The sequence below is a fragment of the Propithecus coquereli genome, unplaced genomic scaffold, assembly GCF_000956105.1.
Source record: "Propithecus coquereli isolate 6110/MARCELLA unplaced genomic scaffold, Pcoq_1.0 Scaffold179, whole genome shotgun sequence".
NCBI classification, from domain to species: domain Eukaryota; kingdom Metazoa; phylum Chordata; class Mammalia; order Primates; family Indriidae; genus Propithecus; species Propithecus coquereli.
The window spans coordinates 2,565,163-2,582,789 of record NW_012142634.1 but is presented as its reverse complement, the minus strand read 5'-3'; the positions used below and the strand labels follow the sequence as shown (position 1 = coordinate 2,582,789).

The window sequence follows — 17,627 nt, the reverse complement described above, 5'->3', positions numbered from 1 at the left end:
ACATGAAAATTATACAATCACTTATTTAAGGGTAGGAATGTGATAATCAATTAACCAGTAACATTCTCTTAATATAGACTGTATTCCTTGTGTGTTTCTGCCCTTCTTACTTCAAGTGAAAACAGCTTTAAAAAATAATTTATAAAGATAATACATACTCATTTGACGGCAGCACTATGAACATTTCAGTGCACATCCTTCCCTACATACAAACACCAGCTGCTTTACATACATGGGTTCATATAATAATGCTGTTGCACAGTTTGTTTCTGTCACCTAACAATGTGATGGAAATTTCAAAATCAATGAATTTTGATATTATCACTGTTTTTTTGTTTTTGTTTTTGCTTTTAAGGTTTGTTTTTCTTTTAATAGAGACTGGGTCTTGCTCTGTCACCCAGGCCAAAGTGCAGTGGCACATCACAGTTCACTGCAGCCTCAAATTCCTGGGCTCCAACAATCCTCCTGCCTCAGCCTCCTGAGTAGCTAGTACTACAGGCACATACCACCATGCCCAGCTAATTTTTAAATTTTTTGTAGAAGCAGGGTCTCACTATGTTGCCCAGGCTGGTCTCAAACTCCTGGCCTCAAGTGATCCTCCTGCCTTGGCCTCTCATCATCACTGTTTCAATACGTAGTATAGAGGTCTTTCTAAAGCATGCCACAGAAGCCATAAACCACAAAGGAAAAAGATTAATAGGCTGTACTACATAAAAATTTTAAACTTCTACATAATTAAACAAATATACATAATTAACAATGATATAAGGCAAATAACAAAAATAGGATGTGACTGGCAAATATCTTTGATATCACAACTATTAATAAAGAGCTCTTCATTGTGTTTTAATCATTCTCTTAACTGAATTTCTACAAATATATCATCCTCTTTTAATTAAAGAGGTTCTCACAGTTTTAGGTTTTTTTTCTTCAAAGTTATTTGGAAGAAAACTACAAGAGCAAAAGTGACTTAACTGCACACCCTTCAGTCCTTAAATCAAGCATTCACTGCAGAACAGACTAACCAATATCATCCTATAGGGAGAAATCAAAAGTTAAATTAGTTAAATCTCAAAATTAGTATTTTCCTCATTTAATGGAATCAATGCTAAGTTTGACAAAGGAAAAGCTTGGGGCATTTTACCATCATACAAATATTATGACACAGAAATAATTTAATTGGAATAAGTTATTAAGCTGATATGTATATGTAGTACCTGTAAGAAACTACATGTAATTTTCCATCTGGGAAAAAAAGATCAGTCTTGCTCCCTAGCTTACACCATACACAAAAATCAGTTTCAGATAGATTATTGAATTGCAAAAGGTAAAGCTATAAAATTCCTAGGAAAAAGTATAGGAAAACATTTCCATGGACATAGAGTAGAAAAAAATGTCTTGACAAAGACACAAACGCACTGACCATAAAGGGAAAAAATTGACACTGGACTACAGTAAAATTAGGAATTTCTGCTCATCAAAAGATACCATTAAGAGAATGAAAAGGCAAGCAATGAGTGGAAGAAGGTATCTGTAAAACATTTATCCAATAAAGGATTCTTATCCAGAATATATAAAGAACCACAAGTTACTAAGACAGACAACCCAACAGACAAACAGGTGAAAAGACTTGACAGATACTTTAGGAATGGCCAGTACACGTATGACAAGGTGCTCAACATTGTCAATCAACAGCACAATGCAAATAAAATCCACAGTGCATCACACTCCCCACAGGTTCACCAGGATGTGAAGCAACTGGAGCTCTCATATGTTGCCGTTAGAAGTATAAATTAGTACAACTATTTTAAAAAAATAATTATGGGCCAGGCACAGTGGCTCACCCCTATAATCTCAGCACTTTGGGAGGCTGAGGTAGGAGGATTACTTGAGTTCAGGAGTTCAAAACCAGCCTGGGCAACATAGCAAGATCCTGTCTCCAGAAAAAATTTAAAAATTAGCTGGGCCTATAGTCCCAGCTACTTCGGAGACTTGGGCAAGAGGATCCCTTGAGCCCAGGGGTTTGAAGTTACAGTGAGCTATGATCGAGCCACCTCATTCCAGCTTGGGCGACAGAGTGAGACCCTGTGTCCTAAAAAAAAAAAAAACGATGGGCACTATGAACTTAACCTGAATATACACATACCCTATAATCTAGCAATTCACACCTAGGTCTACACCCATCAGAAATGCATACATATGTTCACCAAAGACATGTAAAAGAATGTTCGCAGCTGTGTTTGCATTAGGCAAAAGCTAGAACCAGTCCATCCACAGTAGAATGAGCATATAAGACATGTTATATTCATTAAACAGAATACCACACTCAGCAATAAAAATAAACCACCTACTGCTACACACAATCACATTGATAAATCTCACAAAGATAATAATGAGTGAAACAAGCCAGTCACAAAATAAAATTCACTGAGTGCTTCCATTTATGTTAAGTATAAAAACGGGCAAAACTAGTCTGTAGTGTTAGTGTTAGAAGTCAGAATTGGGGGTGGGATAGTAATTGAGGGAGGAATGAGGGGTTTGCAGGGTGCTGGTCATGTTCTGTTTCTTGTTCTAGGTGATGGTTGCACAGGTGTGCTTTGTGAAAATTTATCAAGTTGTACACTTAAGATCGCTGCACTTTTCTGTATATATAGACACACACACACATATTTACTTCACAACTCAATTATAAGTTTACTTTAAAAAAAAAAAAGAAAAACTACAGGTAAGTAGGAGAGAAAAGAATTCACAGAAAATATAAATTGTACTACTGAAACAGGTCTTTTAAATTTTTCCAAGCCTAAAGTTTCAATTAGAATCACCTGTTCTGTGCACAGTACTCACTACTTTCCTTCATTTCCCAGTTTTCTGCATGCAGACAGACGTCTGCCTTCCACAGGCAATGCATGTCAAAAAATCCACTGAGCACCTTCTGTTAGCCAACTGATTTGCTGCACACTGGGGACAGTGACAGATATTAACAAGAGTGTTTGCTCAGGGATGGACAAGTAGTGACCATGTCTGATCATCTTCCTTTCGCCTAGGCATCTAGCATGATGTTTTGCAGAGTACGCTCTCCATAAACACTAACTAATCACATATACTTACGAACAAGTAGAGCCCAAGATAAAGCGCTGGAGATAAAGTGCTTAAAAATGAGAAGAGTTCACAGAAGTGAAGAGATTACCTTCAGCTTCAGCACATAGGGAGGAAAGAAAGTGGGGGAAAGTGGGGAAGACACAGAGGGTGACTTCATGGAAAAAATGGAGCATGAACTTGATCTGGAAAAGAAGCTCTAACTTCCTCATGCAGGAATAAGTGAAAGACGCTTCAGATACAAGAGACCGACAGCTCAGAGGTGGGACAGTTTAAGGGCACATAAAATAGTGCCTGGCCAAAAAAGAATGGGCTATGCAAAAGAATGGGCTATGCAAAGGAGGGAAGCACACTTTCTTCTTCGGTAGGTCAAAATAGAGCTCAGACATTAGTACTTTTCAAAAGCTCCACAAATGATTGATACTTTTTAAAGGTTTGGAAAAATATGAGACATGATTAAATGTACTTTTATTCTCCAGTTAACATTTACCTTTAATTAATATGGCAAGCATTTTAGGATACTCCAAATTAAAAGTTTTATACACCTTATCATAAATCTGATAAGAAATGCCATTTACATGAATTTCAATTCTTAAGTTCAAAGTCTCCTTAATAGTGCTAAAATTAAAGTGTGAGTTAATATAAACTCTGGGCAAGTTCATCATCTTGAGCTTCATTCAATTTTCTCATCTGTAATGAGAAGTTTAGAACAGACAGCCCTTAAGGAACCGCTTTTGACTCTGATGTGGCATAATTCCACATATGACAATTTTAGAAACAATAATTTGTGATGATCATGAAAATTCTTTTACCCCCATTGCCTCTAGGAGGCATCAAAAATCCCTTACTAAAATTATTCTGTGGTAATTTTCTTTACTGACTTTGTCTAATTCATTGGACATCTGACATCAAGAAAACATGCTGAATCAAAAGAACCCAGTATTTTATTCTGTGCTGTGGGTAACTGATGAGATCATTTGTATTCCTTTCAGCCTAGCAGTGGCAAAGTCACTACCACGTGTACCCAAATGCATCACTCTGGGCTGCAAGACAGTAGTAAAATAACATTTACTAATTTGTTTGGTCAGGAAACTTTGAAAAGCTTGGGGGTTTCAGTAGTGCATGATTTTGCAGATGTAGCTCTGTTAACTCCACATTTTTTTGGTAGGTGCTTTTATAAAAGTAATGCTAAGTATCTTCTTTGGGGCAAACTTTTGCAGAATTCCCAGGGTGCTGTATGACCACAATCAAGCTGAAGCATTCAGTATAAGAATGATTCATCACAGATGAATAAGCCTTTTGTTTCTTTTCTACCATTTCAGAACACTTTCTGATGTTTCAACTATCTGATGTCTGGCCATGTCATGATACCAAAAGATTGCCTAAATCACTCTGTTTACTTTGGCCTACACATAAATCTGGATAAAGAATTCGGTCAAAGTACCTCTTTCAGATCACAGAATGGCTTTATAACAGCACTCTGAGAGGTAACATGGAGGAGAAATACTAAATTATACCTAACAACATTTCTATACACTTGAATTTTCATTTTCAAATGTAATCAACTAGTTTTAAAATGTATGAGAAGGGGACAAAAAAAAATATAAACTAACCTTTACATGCAAATAATAAACATTTGGAAAGCACAGGAAAACCCATTTTTTAAGAAAGCTTTAGGAAAAAAACTAAATAAAGAAAAACAAAAAAATAGCTATTTTCTAGCATAAACACAAAGGAGACAAGGACAAGGTAAATAAAAAGAGGAAAAACCCCTATATATAAAATTTTGAGATGTGAAATTAACTAAACATAGAATTATTTTAAAAAGAAATAATGCTATGGATTTCTTTTAGTTCTGCTCTGACCTTAGTTATTTCTTTTCTTCTGCTAGGATTGGGATTGGTTTGCTCTTCCTTTCCCAATTCCTTGAGACAATTCATTGGATTACTGATTTGTGATCTTTCTGTCTTTTGGATGTAGGCATTTAAAGCTATGAATTTTCCTCTTAGGGCTGCTTTTGTTGAATCCCACAGATTTTGATAGCTTGTGTCCCCTTTGTCATTTAGTTCGAAGAATCTTTTGATTTCCATCTTAATTTCCTCCTTGAGCCAATAATTGTTAAGCATAATGAACAGAAGCTTTTCGAAAGAAGATAGACTAATGACCAATAAACATATGAAAAGATCCTCAATGTCTCTAGTCATCAGGGAAATGCAAATCAAAACCACAATGAGATATTAACTAACTCCAGTGAGAATGGCTTTTATCAAAAAGTCCGAAAACAACACATGCCATGGATGTGGAGAGAAAGGAACAGTTATACACTATTGGTGGGACTGCAAACTAGTACAGCCTCTATGGAAAGTAGTATGCAGACACCTCAAAGAACTAAAAGTAGACCTACAATTTGATCCAGCAATCCCACTATTGGGTATTTACCCAAAGGGAAAAAAGTCATTTTATCAAAAAGACACTTGCACTCAAATGTTTATTACAGCACAATTCATAGTCGCAAAGATGTGGAATCAACCCCAGTGACCATCAATACATGAGTGGATTAATAAAATGTGGTATATGTACACAATGGAGTTACTACTCGGCCATAAAAAATGTTACCTTTTATAACAACCTGGATGGAACTGGAGACCATTCTTCTAAGGGAAGTATTGCAAAAATGGAAAAACAAACACCACATGTACTCACTATTAAATTGGAACTAATGGATCCACACTCATGCACACACATGGAAGTAAAACTCAATAGAAATCAAATAGGTGGGGGGGGGGAGAAGGGGATGGGTAAATTCACCTAATGGGTACAATGCACACTATGTGAGTGATCGGCACACTTATAACTTTGACTCAAACTATACAAAATCAATTCATGTAACTAAAAGGTTTGTACCCCTGTAATATTCTGAAATTTTAAAAAAAAGGAATAATGCACCAAAGATGGAAGTATAAGATATAAAATGAGATTAGTATCATTAATATTACTATGTATAAAATTAAAACCTGAACAAAGGTTGAAAGAACTCATTTTTAATAAAGTTTATTCCTTCCACAACAATACAGATTACAAAGATAACATATAAAAACAGAAATATCTTTAAACCAACAGATCAGTTAAATATATATATAAATGAATATATATAAACCAACATCTTGTTAAAAAAATATTGGTTATTAGGCAGAATAAAAAAAAGTGTTCAGATATTCACCTTCTGTACTGCCATGTGCTCAAAGAGGCAGCTCCTCCCATTACCAATCATACTTGCCCTGAGTTATTTCCAACTCCTTGCCAGTGATTAGCTCATGCACAGACAAGAGGCGAAAATGACAAATAAAACGTATGAAGTCTGTTGGGGGCTTCTTGGTAAGGGTGTCCTTAATCTTAGGAAGACACACAAACCACCTCACACCCAGTAGAATAGCTATTATTAACAAACAAGCAAGCAAAAACACAGAAAATAACAAATGCTGGTGAGGATGTAGAGAAACTGGGACCCTTGTGCACTGTTGGTGGGAATGTGAAATGAGATGCAGCCACTACGGAAAACGGTATGGTGGTCCCACAAAAAATTAAAACTACAATTACCACATAATCCAGCAATTCTACTTCTGGATATATGTGCAAAAAACGAAAGCAGACTTCCAAACAGGCATTTGTACATCCATGCTCACAGCAGCATTACTGATAATAGCCAGGGGGCAGGGACAACACATGTTTGTGGACAGATGCATGGATGGACGAAAATGTGGTAGATACATACAATGGAATATTGTTCAGCCTTAAAAAGGAAGGAAATTCTGACATAAACCACAACACGGATAAATCTTGAGGACATTACACTAAGTGAAATAAGCCAATCACAAAAAGACAAATACATTATGATTCCACTTATATGAGGCACCCAGAGTTGTCAAATTCTTAGGGGCTGGGAAGAGGAAGCAACAGGGACTTACTGTCAATCGGGTACAGTTTCAGTTCTGCAAGACAAAGAGTTCTAGAGATGAAAGGTGGTGATGGTTGCATAGCAACGTGAATGTACTTAATATCACTGAACAGGAGAAGAAATTACTCCTTTCTGATTCTAGTCACTGCTGATGGCCTGTGATGCCTGATTGGGCAGCAGCCACACCGGGAACTGTGAGAGGAGCAAAGCAAGAGGACCAGCACCACCGAGGACAGCAGCCAGAAAAGCACACTGTCCCCTCCTGCTTCAGCAGGAAGAACTCCTCCAAGGAGAAACTATTCTCAGCTGAAAATATAATTTCCACTCATTTCAGCCAGTTCCTGAGTCCCCAAACTGTGACTGAGTTACACTAAAACAGTATCAAGTCCCATTAAAATGGCCACAATTACTATAATAGTTAATGTGAGCAAAGAGAACACAACATAATCAAGACAATTCACTTTCGCCAATGATTCTATCAGCTCTCATTAAATTCTTGTGACTATCCTGTGCCTTACATCTAAGACTATGGTCACAGACAAAACATATCTGACTATGTAATATAATGACTGTGTGTAATGCAAATCAGCCTTTATTTAAAATGCACATACATGCACACACACACACACTGAACAGTAAAAATAAATGAATTCAATAAAAACATTTTAGGGAATATGATGCACAAGAATATATCTCCTATAAATTAGCAAACCATGAGTACTTAGAGAGGAGAATTTACTGCAGTACATGCTGTCTATACAGCTATTTTGATGACCACCTAGTGGTTTTCATCTTGCACTTCTCACCATTAGCAAGACAAGCAAAATCAAAATTTGTTGACATGTTAAAATGCCTTGTAGGCTCAAGTCGGGGTATTAAATGAAATGCCTTATAAAGACAAATTCTCACAAGCCAAGCACATTTCTAGGTATGATTAAATATGGAAATTAAGTGACTTTGCCAAACTCTCTCATACTGAGCCATCAGAAACTTCTCAGATCAGTTCAGCTCAATTCAGGACATGAGCCTGCACAGCACAGCAGAGGATGAAGGTGCACTCTCCACCTAGACTGCATGTTTAAGTCATCTATTGCTGAGTAACAAACCACCCCAAACCATAGTGGCTTCAAACAATAATTTATTATTCCTCCTGATTCTGTGAGCTGGCTAGAACTCAGCTAGGTGGCTTTTCTGCTGGTCTTTCTTGGGCTCAATGATGTAGTCGCATTCAGTTTGAGTGGGGCTTAAACATCCAAGATGGCTTCGGGCCTCACAGGTGGCCTCTGCCTCCAGCAGGCTAGTTGGACCTTTGACATGACAGATGGCTCCAAAAACAGAGGAAGAAAAAGCTGTCGGTCCCCTTAAAGCCTGAGCCCAGAACTCCAGAGAGTTACTGCCAGAGTACCTATTAGTAAGTGCAAGTCACCAGGCCAGTACAATCCAGGACAAGGGTAAAATGAGCTCTTTTGTGTATCTCAGACTTGCTGTTCAATACTTCAGTTTGCCTTACATCATACAGTAAATGTATTATATGGTGAAAATTGTAACTTACATGTTCAAATCTACATTAAGAAAATCCAAATTAAACATTAATCTTGTTTCAAGTACAGTTAAGTGTCACTTGGTACCATGTGACGCACTGCACTCTAATTATCTATTAATATATGCCTCCCCAAGTCGTAACCTCCATCAGAGCAGAGCCCCTATCTACACTGCTTTCAACTGTATTCCCAGTGTCCAGTGTGTATCAGGTACCTAACAGACTGCTCCTTCTTAGTTACTAAAAATGTTCCTCCTGTTTAAAAAATAAATTCTTTAATATCAGGTAGAAAACATTTTTGTAGATTTTTCCATGTGTATTTTACAATGTGGCAAAAATATGCCATTACTAATGCTTTAATCTTAATTACATGCTAAGAAAAAAATATGACTTTAACCATTTTTTTAGTCATATGCAGTCAAATTTGTAGTCAAACTGATCACCCTCATTTACTCTCAAAAATGAGAGATTTTACAATAGTGAGCAATTCACTTCTTGTGAGTTATTATTTTTTGCTGGTCTCTAATTCTAGATTTTCAACTTGGAATGAGACATATTCATGCTTGTACTAACACCTATCTTACAATTTTGAACAGTATATTTTCTGATTGAAAAGAGCCATTTTAATAATATGTGCTATATAACTTCATAACTGAGGGTTCTCATTTACTCAAAACATAACATAATATCTGCTATGGTGGTTTGAATGTGATTTGATAGTAACTCCAAATTCCAAACAGATATTAATTTTAGGGATTTAGAAATGAAAAATTAGAATTCCTGAAAGTATAAGTTATTCTTAAGACTTCCAATATTCTTCATACTCTTTACTCATAATGGATATCTTAAAAATTATTTAACAAGGAAGAAATATTAAGTTTAGTAGTATTTATAAAGAACTTTAGCCTGTAGCAAATATTAAAACACTGGAAAACTCCAAAGAAAATTATTAGATACCATTTCAAATAACCTAGCATTTGGATCTCTTAGCAAAGCAGCAGCACTATACAGAATCACTGAGTTGAAATTGCCAATTTATGAACTTATTTTGCTTCCAAAGCTTGTTACTTCTTGGAACAACACTCATATGCTTTGCATGTAAGCTTATTAATATTTATTATATTTACATTGCTACTGACATCGTTAACAGCAGACAGGGACAAGCACACATACCACACCACACTCCATAACAAGCAACAGCTACAAGCGAGGCTGACTGATGAGATGGTGGCTGCTCCCTCCTCTGCGCGCCTCCCCTGCTCCCGCAAGTGTCAGCCTTAACTGCCAGCTCCACAGTCCGGGTCTCCTGCCTTTCCTTTGACGTGACATCAGTGGATTTCTTCAAACTAGTAACATTTCTATGTTGGATGTTCAGTTTTAATATTTGTGAGAAAATTATAATACTTTCCCCCAATTTCCTGGTTCAAATGATTTTCCCCAAAATTCATGATTTGAAAAAACATAAATTTACCCAAAAAAGACAGGAAGAAATTCTCACATAGAGACATTAGTTTTCATGTTCGCTTTACTCTATTAAAAGACCAATCTGCTTTTGAAGTGATTTCTACCAACCCATACCAGCCATATCCGGCTATATACCAGGAAATGTATATAAGCAGTTATCTTTTATAATTGCACCTGTTGCTCTAAGCTCTTCTACAGACATAGTAACTTACTATTTTAAAAACAGGTATGAAATGGCAATAATCTATAGTGACCATAAATTATTCCAAATTGCCTGTCTTTAACCCTAAGTAAACAGAAATCACATTCTTAGCTTCTGATGCAACATTTGGAACAGGAACTAAATGAGTGACATGGTATTCTGCCACGCACCCTGATCAGTGGCTCAAATTCAGTGGCTCAGTTTGTGGGATAAGAAGAAATATTACATTTGTGTTAGCATGTAAAAGATGTTCTTTTCTGATATAAATGCCCTTGCATTGAGTATTAGTCAGACTGTCATTAATGAACATATACAGCTTGGAGTCCTAGCACAAACATACCAATATCTCCTCACTTCAATGGAGCAAAATAACCATTTTATTCAGCCAACAAACACTAGAACTCTAATGGACTTTTTTTTTGCCCTGAACAGAGAAGGCCAAAGCTGACAGACACCCTGCGGCACAACACAGGATTTATCACTGAAAGGTTCGCCACGCTGTAGCACCATCCCTAGCAGAGCTCAGTGCCACTGCCCTCTAAGCAAAAGGTAAGAATCCAAATTCTGGAAATTTTCAGAGAGCCAATATTGATGGGCACTAGCACAAGCCTCTCCTTTACCCCAACATCTAAACTAAACTAAGAAGCCTGGCTAATAGTACGAGCAGGCCATTTGGAAGTTTGAGTGTCATTTATCAGTATGCAAACAGAGCCTTCATGCGTCCCAACAGAAGTACATATAATGTGCTTATGAATGCTACCCACTTGTATAGATGCTATACTCGAATGGAGATAGTAACATAATATATCTCATTTTTACATCATTCCCACTTTACAATTGCGAAAACTGAGACCAGGTGTAGTTAATATCAACTTCTCCAAACTGTTACACATTCATGTGTGACCACCTCCCTTTGCTCTGAGGGTATTTATGGATACTTTGTACTATCCAGTCACAACACCTATCATGTTCTGCTAAAACTGTGTGTCTGTTACTAACCTATTTGCACAGTAGAAGCTGTCCCATTCATGCTCAATAAATATTTGTTAAATAAAACAAGGAGTTTCTCACTACCCTACATACTTCTTGACCCTCTGCATTAGTATTTCCAGTCATTAATTCAACAAATGTGTATTAAGTATTAAACATCTACGACGTATGAGGCACACTGTTAGCTACCTGGGATACATGAGGAAGATAAACATCACCATCCTGATGGAATGTATGCACAGGAGATAGTTTTGGGGAAGAAATGTAGAACGCTATGAGGTGGGTGGATGAATGGTCAGATCTAGTCTTAGCAACTAGATTACTGGAGAAAGTGATTCCTAGCCTCAGAAATGACGGATGAGGAGTTTATAAGCATAGGGGATGGACAGAGGGAGGGAAACAGAGAGAACAGTATGGGTAAAGGCCTCAGGTCAGCCTCCTATGTTCCAGGGCACAAATGACAAAGCGAAGATATGAACTTCTTCAATTTGAGTAATTCTGAATTTAATAAACACAAAACAGCAAACTTTAAAATGGGAAATAATCATCTTTCCAGTTCCTCATGAGACTCTCAGATGTGAAAAAATAATCTGGTATAGTGATTCTCAAGTCTGACTTCACATCAGAATCTTCTGAGTATGTGGGAAAAAAAATCTGATATCCATGGCTCATCCCAGACTAATTAATTAAAATGTTTAAAGGTATGGCCCAAGCATCAGCATTCATTCATTCATTCATTTCTCAGACAAGGTCTCAGCTCTGTCACCCAGGCTGGAGTGCAGTGGCACAATCATGGCTCATTGCAACCTCTTGTTCCCAGGCTCAAGTGATCCTCCTGGCTCAGAATGCTGAGTAGCTGGGACTACAGGCCATCTACCATACCTGTGCCACCACACCTAGCTAATTTTTTTAAAACTTTTTGTAGAGAGGGTGTCTTGTTGTGTTGCCCAGGCTGATCTTGAACTCCTGGGCTCAAGCAATCCTCCTGCCTTGGCCTCCCAAAGTGCTGGGATTACAGGCATGAGCCATCATACCTAGCAGCATCAGTATTTTTAAAACATTTTCCAGATTATTAAGTACAGTCAAATTGATGACCACAACAACTCAAGGCTAAGTAGAGCTACCCTAGCTGTTTCCTGAGTCTCTTTCTGAAATGACCCTAAAACTTGCTATTGGCTGACTTCCCGACATTCAAATCTTAGCTTAAATGTTAATCCTTAGAGACCCCTCTGACCACACAATCTAAAATAGCCACACTCACTTAATGTCTACCACATCACACAGTACTTATCCCTAACATTTGTCTTCTTTATTAATTTATTGTTAGTTTCTCCACTAGAATGAAAGTTCCACTGCTGTTATTTCCAGTGGGAGCTCTACAAATATTTTATAGACGGAGGAAGGAAGACAGCCAGAAGGCTAGCAGGCATGGGGGTATCTCTCCTACAAATAGAATTAAACAAATAATATCCTATTCTGATGGATTTAGGTTGGATATGATTAAGCTAGATTGAACAGCACAGGGGGCACTTTAAAAATCCTTAACTCAGAACTAGATATGGGCTGACTTCAATTTCCAAGCAGAGTTCTACCTATGAAGGAGACTAAAATATTTAGTCTGGACTAGAGTCAACCAAGGTGTGAGTTAAGTTTTCATGAAGAAAAAAGGGATGATGAAACTATATTCAACATTTCCACTAATGATAAAAAAATAAGAAGTGGTTTAAAATACGGAGTAATTTAGAATTTAGCTTAGGCGTAAGGAAAAACTCGCCAAAAGAGTCTCGTTTTGTGAGATAAGAATAGCCATTAAAAATGAGAGGTATGAACAAAAGTGAAATCCATGCAAGTCCCTAACTGTGGTGCCATAATACTTCTGTTTGAATGGGTCATGGATAAGTACTACCTAAAGGAAGATTAATATATAGGGGAGAGGTTTCTTTGAGTCTTATATTAAAATATCTTGAGTACCTGAGTTTTCCACCCTGAACTAATCAGATCTAGGACCATGACAATGAGCCACAAGGAGAAAAGATTAGTAAAAACATAACCAAATAAATGTTTTAAGGAATAATAAATATGCTCGTGCTTTTCCTTCTGCATAGAACATATATTTAAGGCCTATCAAGTAAATTAATAATTCAGGCATAAAGGACATTTTTGAAGACAACCAAATTCAGAAGTTATCTATCTACAATGTACGCTTAAATATGAGCTCAAAAGAGAACTCCAAATGCCAGCAGGACACTTCGATCAGCTTATCTGGACTGTCAGTGTAAAACCAGCAAGGTGCTACATTTTCACCCTTCTGTCAAAGCCAGTTCTACTTTTAGAATCCATAATTTCTGATAACGGAATCATTACTTCCCCAGCCATTCAGTACTTAACCTCAAAGTTTTGGAACTATGATCGTCCCCTCATTTAGTTAATAACCAAGTCCTGTGAATAATTCTTTTATAAGAAAGAAAAAAAAAGAGGTGAGAAATTTATGGATTAAAGAGATTTAAGAGACACATCAACCAGATATAATGTAAGAATTGAATTCTGTTTGGGTCCAAAGTCAAACAAACTAACTGTAAAAAAGATTATCAGACAATTAAGGAAACAGGAACACCAACTAGATATCAGATGATATTTGGAAGATTTTAAATATTTTCCAGGTATGATGATGAGATTGTGGTTATGTTTTCAAAGTGCCCTTACCTTTTAGAAATATACACTCAAATATTTACAGATGAAGTGATATCCTTGATTTGCTCCAAAATAAGTCAAAAGGGGGTAGAGGTGGGAATGGGGTGAAGGAATAGATGAAGTAAAATGTATGAAAATTGCTAAAGCTAGGGTAATGGGTACACAGGGTTCAAGTATGTTTTTTTCTTTAATTTGGCATGTTTTAAAAATTTCCATTATGAATATATTTTTTGACCTACACTGCTCTGCTCTGAAGCCACTGCTGACTCCCAGTTGCCTAAGTACCCTAGCCTAGCTATCAAGGTCCTTCACAGTCCTTTGGTTATCCTTTGTTCTATGAATATATCACAGGAACTGTCCTCCCTCAATCCTTACTTTTACTGCTTCTCCTCCCTGAAATGTGCTTCTCCATCACACCTACTCTTTTCTGAAACTACTCCTACCTTTTGGTTAAACTCTCTCCTCTTCCACACCGTGTGTAGTAAAACCCCATGTCCTCCTAAGCCACTTACCAGACCACTATTTCACCTGGTTTTATGTAAAATGAACCAAATCTTCATCTAGGTCACAAGTTTTAAGTAGAAGATTCAGGCCTGCATCTTCAGAGCTTAAAGCATCAGGCTAAGCAAAGCAGAGGTGTTTGGTTATTGTTGTCACAGTGGGTGGGAGGCAGGGAGTCTGCTCCTTTGCACTGTTCTTACTCTCCAGAGTTTTTACAGTGGGCTACAAATGCGCAGAAAACATCAAAGGGTTTCATTAAAGGGAGTCATAAAACCTTTTTTTTTAAAGGGAAATTCTGAAATATACTTAAACCTCGTAATAATACAATAGATTACAATGTAAGAGCAGTAGAGGCTGTGGTTCTCATTACAGAAAGCTTAATTTCTGACCCAGCAAAGAGATTTCCTTATTAACCCATTCGTCCCTCCTTCAAAGCTCCAAAGCCTGTGCCCTGAGATAAAAATTTTATTAAAGATTTATTTTTCTATGATGAAAACAGACACGTGTAAAAATCAATTGTACCTTATATTTCATCTTGGGACACGAATGAATGTAGAAACCCATGTAATAATAGCTGAGTTGAGACGCTTTCTCATGAAGTTGCCTAGTAAAAGCAATTTCTCTGCCAAAATAAGAAGAAAGATGAAGGTAGAGTTAATGCTGGTTCCAAATTTTAAAAAACTTTTAAATTTGATGAGAAATATTCAATATAGTAAGATATTAAGCTATCAAAAAATCCAAATATTAAAAGAAAAGTGATTTTTAAAATACTGTAAGATGATTTTTACTAAAGAGACATCAAAAAAAAAACCCTTCTCAATTATTCAGAGAAATGCATCTGAGTTCAGACTTTTTATTGGGCAAAGTGGCTGATCTAAAATTCAAATACATAGCTGGGCATGATGGCTCATATCTGTAATCCTGGCACTTTGGGAGGCCAAGGTGAAAGGATCGCTTGAGGCCGGGAGCTTGAGACCATCCTGAGCAAGACCAAGACCCCATCTCTACAAAAAATAGAAAAATTAGCCAGGCATTGTGGCGTGTGCCTGTAGTTCCAGCTACTCAGGAGGCTCAGGCAAGACAATTGCTTGAGTCCAAGAGTTTGAGGTTATAGTGAGCTATGCTCGTGCCACTGCACTGTAACCCAGGCAAGAGAGCAAGACCCTGCCACAAACAAACAAATAAATAAATACATTTCAAATACATAAAATTAAAGAGATCTACAGTATCTTGTTATGATTCGTTATGCCCTCCAGTTCTCAAAGAATCCGGTTAAAAACAGTACAGTAAATTTTAGAAAACTCAAAAGCCAATACATTTCAGGAAGAATAACTATTGTTATGACTATTTACATGCAAAACACTTTCAGCTATATATGATACATAATTTGTTCCTGTATCTAGGTGCAAAGTTAATATTTATTTCCCCTAAGACTACAGAGTGGAAAATACCATGTTACCTCACCATGTTTTGATAACTTGACCAAAGAACTTGTTAGTATCTTCACTACAACACCTATGTGTGAGATGGTTTTAATTTGTATCCAGATAAATCTTGACACAGAACTTCATCCCACTTGCCCAGCTGAATGAATGACTGGTTGTGTCTGAGAGTTTTAAGTAAAACCAGTACATTTCTAAAGTATGAGGAAAGCTGATTTGTTTTTATGTTTGTTTCTTGAAGGCCTTCTTTTCTACTAGCAATGGATGCTTGAAATTCAGGAGAAATGTATTTTTTAGTAGAATAGTCTGTGTATTTTTCTAGTTCAAATTTAAATCCTTTAAGAACTGCTACCTTAAAAATTCATCATTAAATTAAAAGTATTTCTAAGTCCAAGCAGACTAAACACCATTAGCCTATAACAGAATAAATCCTACCATTACTGGAACTAATCCACTCTCAAGGTTCAAATAGGGAGAAGAATGCACAGTACAAGCCAATGTAAGACCACCCTTGTTGGAACAAGGCCGGCCAGCAACAGAGGGTCTCAATGGCTCTCCTCCACTTGGTCCTGTCCATCTCAGTTCATTTCATCATTGATCCCCACAGTTCTTCAGACCCCAAACCTATGGATCACTCTTAATTGTTCTTTTCCTCTCACCCCATGTCTAACCCATCAACAGGTCCTTTGGGCTCTATCTCCAAAATATGTCCTAAATCCAACCATTTCTCACCACCTCCACCTCAGATATTCTGGCCCAAGTCACGATTATAGCTCTCCTGGACGACTGTAATAGCTCCCAACTGGCTTTTCTATTTCCACTCTTGCCCCTCCATAATCCCCATGTAACAGGCAGAGTGGTCTTTTACAACATTAATCAGACCAGGTAACCTGTCCAGCTCCCCCACTAGCACTGGGCTGGTATCACATGCAGAGAAAGTCCAAACTCCCTACCATGACCCACAAGCCCTGCTCCATCTGCCCCTCCACCCTCCTGGTGCAACACTCTCTATGTCCCTTCCTATGTTCTAGTTCATAAGGCCCTTCTGTTTTTTCCAACCACCTCAAGCCACTTACACTTGCTACCCTTTACCTGGATTTCTGCCCACAGATTTGTGCATGACTAGTTCCTTTTCTTCCTCCTTTGCTCCTCAAATGTCATCTGTTCTTTCCTCACTCTATGTAAAATGAGCCTCATACCTACCACCACTGCTGATTTTATTTTTGTCACAGTACTATGGAGTATCTAGAATTTAGCTGTCTGTTTTCTGACTTGCTGTCTGCTTTGACACATTGGAATCCCTGTCTATTTTATTCACTTCTATGAACGGAATTATATTTCTAAAATTTATCTTCCTAAAAACATGTAAATAAATGCCATGCCCATGATCCCCAATTCAAACATTTTTTTAAATCCGCAGACTAGATTATATAAACATCTAAAAACATAAAACTACATTGATTGTAGGACTGCTTAAGTAACTGAAGAAATTGAGGGAAAATTACCTAAACAACTTTCACCAAAATAAATTAAAATCAATAATAAAATTGGCAACTTGTAACCTACTCTCCCCAATTTCACTTCATGATGTCAATCTCCCAGCTGCCTTTCCTCATCTATAAACTCAGCAACTCATACTCTCAAGACAACAAAAGGAAGCGGCAAGACGGCAGCACAGTGGCAACCTCCCCACGCCCAACTGGCAACAACCTTACAGGCTCCTCTCCTACTTTCCCGCAGCCCTCC

General features: G+C 37.3%; 1 protein-coding gene across 1 annotated transcript in view; it reads right to left on the bottom strand.

The window, feature by feature from the left end:
* ATE1 (arginyltransferase 1) overlaps positions 1 to 17,627 on the bottom strand; it is a 161,617-nt gene that overhangs the window by 45,044 nt on the left and 98,946 nt on the right. The window contains exon 10 of the mRNA XM_012642381.1: positions 14,962 to 15,061. Within this exon, the coding sequence (XP_012497835.1) occupies positions 14,962 to 15,061 (100 nt within the window). The remainder of the gene's footprint in view (positions 1 to 14,961; positions 15,062 to 17,627) is intronic.